Source organism: Nanorana parkeri, unplaced genomic scaffold (assembly GCF_000935625.1).
Source record: "Nanorana parkeri isolate BGI_ZX_2015 unplaced genomic scaffold, ASM93562v1 scaffold783, whole genome shotgun sequence".
Classification (NCBI taxonomy): Eukaryota; Metazoa; Chordata; class Amphibia; order Anura; family Dicroglossidae; genus Nanorana; species Nanorana parkeri.
The window spans coordinates 27907-29025 of NW_017307051.1; the positions used below are offsets into that span (position 1 = coordinate 27907).

Consider the following 1119-nt stretch of genomic DNA (forward strand, 5'->3'; position numbering starts at 1 on the left):
GTGGGAGGGGGGGTTGTACAGGGACAATGGTGGCATGCTTGGATTTGTAGTTCCCTAGCGGGTGTGGGTACAGTTTAATGGGTCCGGACTTACTTTCAGGTCGATTGTCGGCGGGCCAGCGGCGAGTGAGGGAGGGAGCTCACAGCAAGAAGAGCATCGGCGTGCGTGGCATCAGCGTCCTGTGCGGTGGGCGTGGCTTCAGCGTTGGGCGCAGCTTGTGACGTGCGACTCAGGCCGTGTGTGGAGCCCCAAACAGGCTAATCAATCAATAGCCGACGAATCGACAATCGAAAACGTTTTCGATCGTCGATTTTAATCGACTTAATCGATTATCTGTTGCAGCTCTAGTAGCAAGTGCATATATATTCCATTCCAATGTTTCCAGTATTCATGTATGCTATAAATGGATGCATCTCAGTATTGTTCAAATGCATAAAACATTTTGTTATTACAAGAATTCCACAAACTGTGGTAGCAGTATTAAACCAAGTACTCTCAGGGGCCCATTTATAACAGAGAACAGATACCCCTCTCTAAGGACATGGCAGTGTTTACTCCACATTGCACCTGCATTTTACACTTCATAAAGTGGTATGGTCATACCACACCTTTAGAACGCATCCCTAAATCTTTCATAGGATTGTATAAATTAAAGTCAACATGGCCAGCAGACTAGCGTGGCGAGAGAGAGAGATGGGATTCATCTGACAGAGTCCAGACCTTCCTCATAACACGCAAGAAACCTGCACCTCTTGCCAAAAGCATGTGTATTTAAATGAGAAGCACAAACTTGTTTGACTTTAGGGTGAAAGTAACTGTGCAGTTTTCTAGATAACCAAACGCATGAAGTGTAATTAAAACTATCCTTTACAGTTTAATGACATCTCAGGTTGTGCCAGGTAGAAGTATTAATGGAGTTATTAAAACACAATATATATTTACCTGTTAATCAAGCTGTAGTCTTCTTTGCAGATGGATACACCATCAGGGCCAATTCCAACAATAAGCCTTTGGCCCTCAGCATCTCGAGCAGAATGCCACTCCACCCCATAGTTTTCCAGTGTGGACGCAATCTGAAGAACCTGGTATTCTCCGGATGCTTGGCTTAGTCCTTCCAAA

The 1119-nt window shown here is 44.8% G+C and overlaps 1 protein-coding gene across 1 annotated transcript in view; it reads right to left on the reverse strand.

Moving 5' to 3' along the window:
- MYLIP (myosin regulatory light chain interacting protein) overlaps window positions 1-1119 on the reverse strand; it is a 28901-nt gene that overhangs the window by 5841 nt on the left and 21941 nt on the right. The window contains exon 4 of the mRNA XM_018564791.1: window positions 943-1119. This exon is cut by the window's right edge and continues 35 nt beyond it. Coding sequence (XP_018420293.1) covers window positions 943-1119 — 177 coding nt within the window. The remainder of the gene's footprint in view (window positions 1-942) is intronic.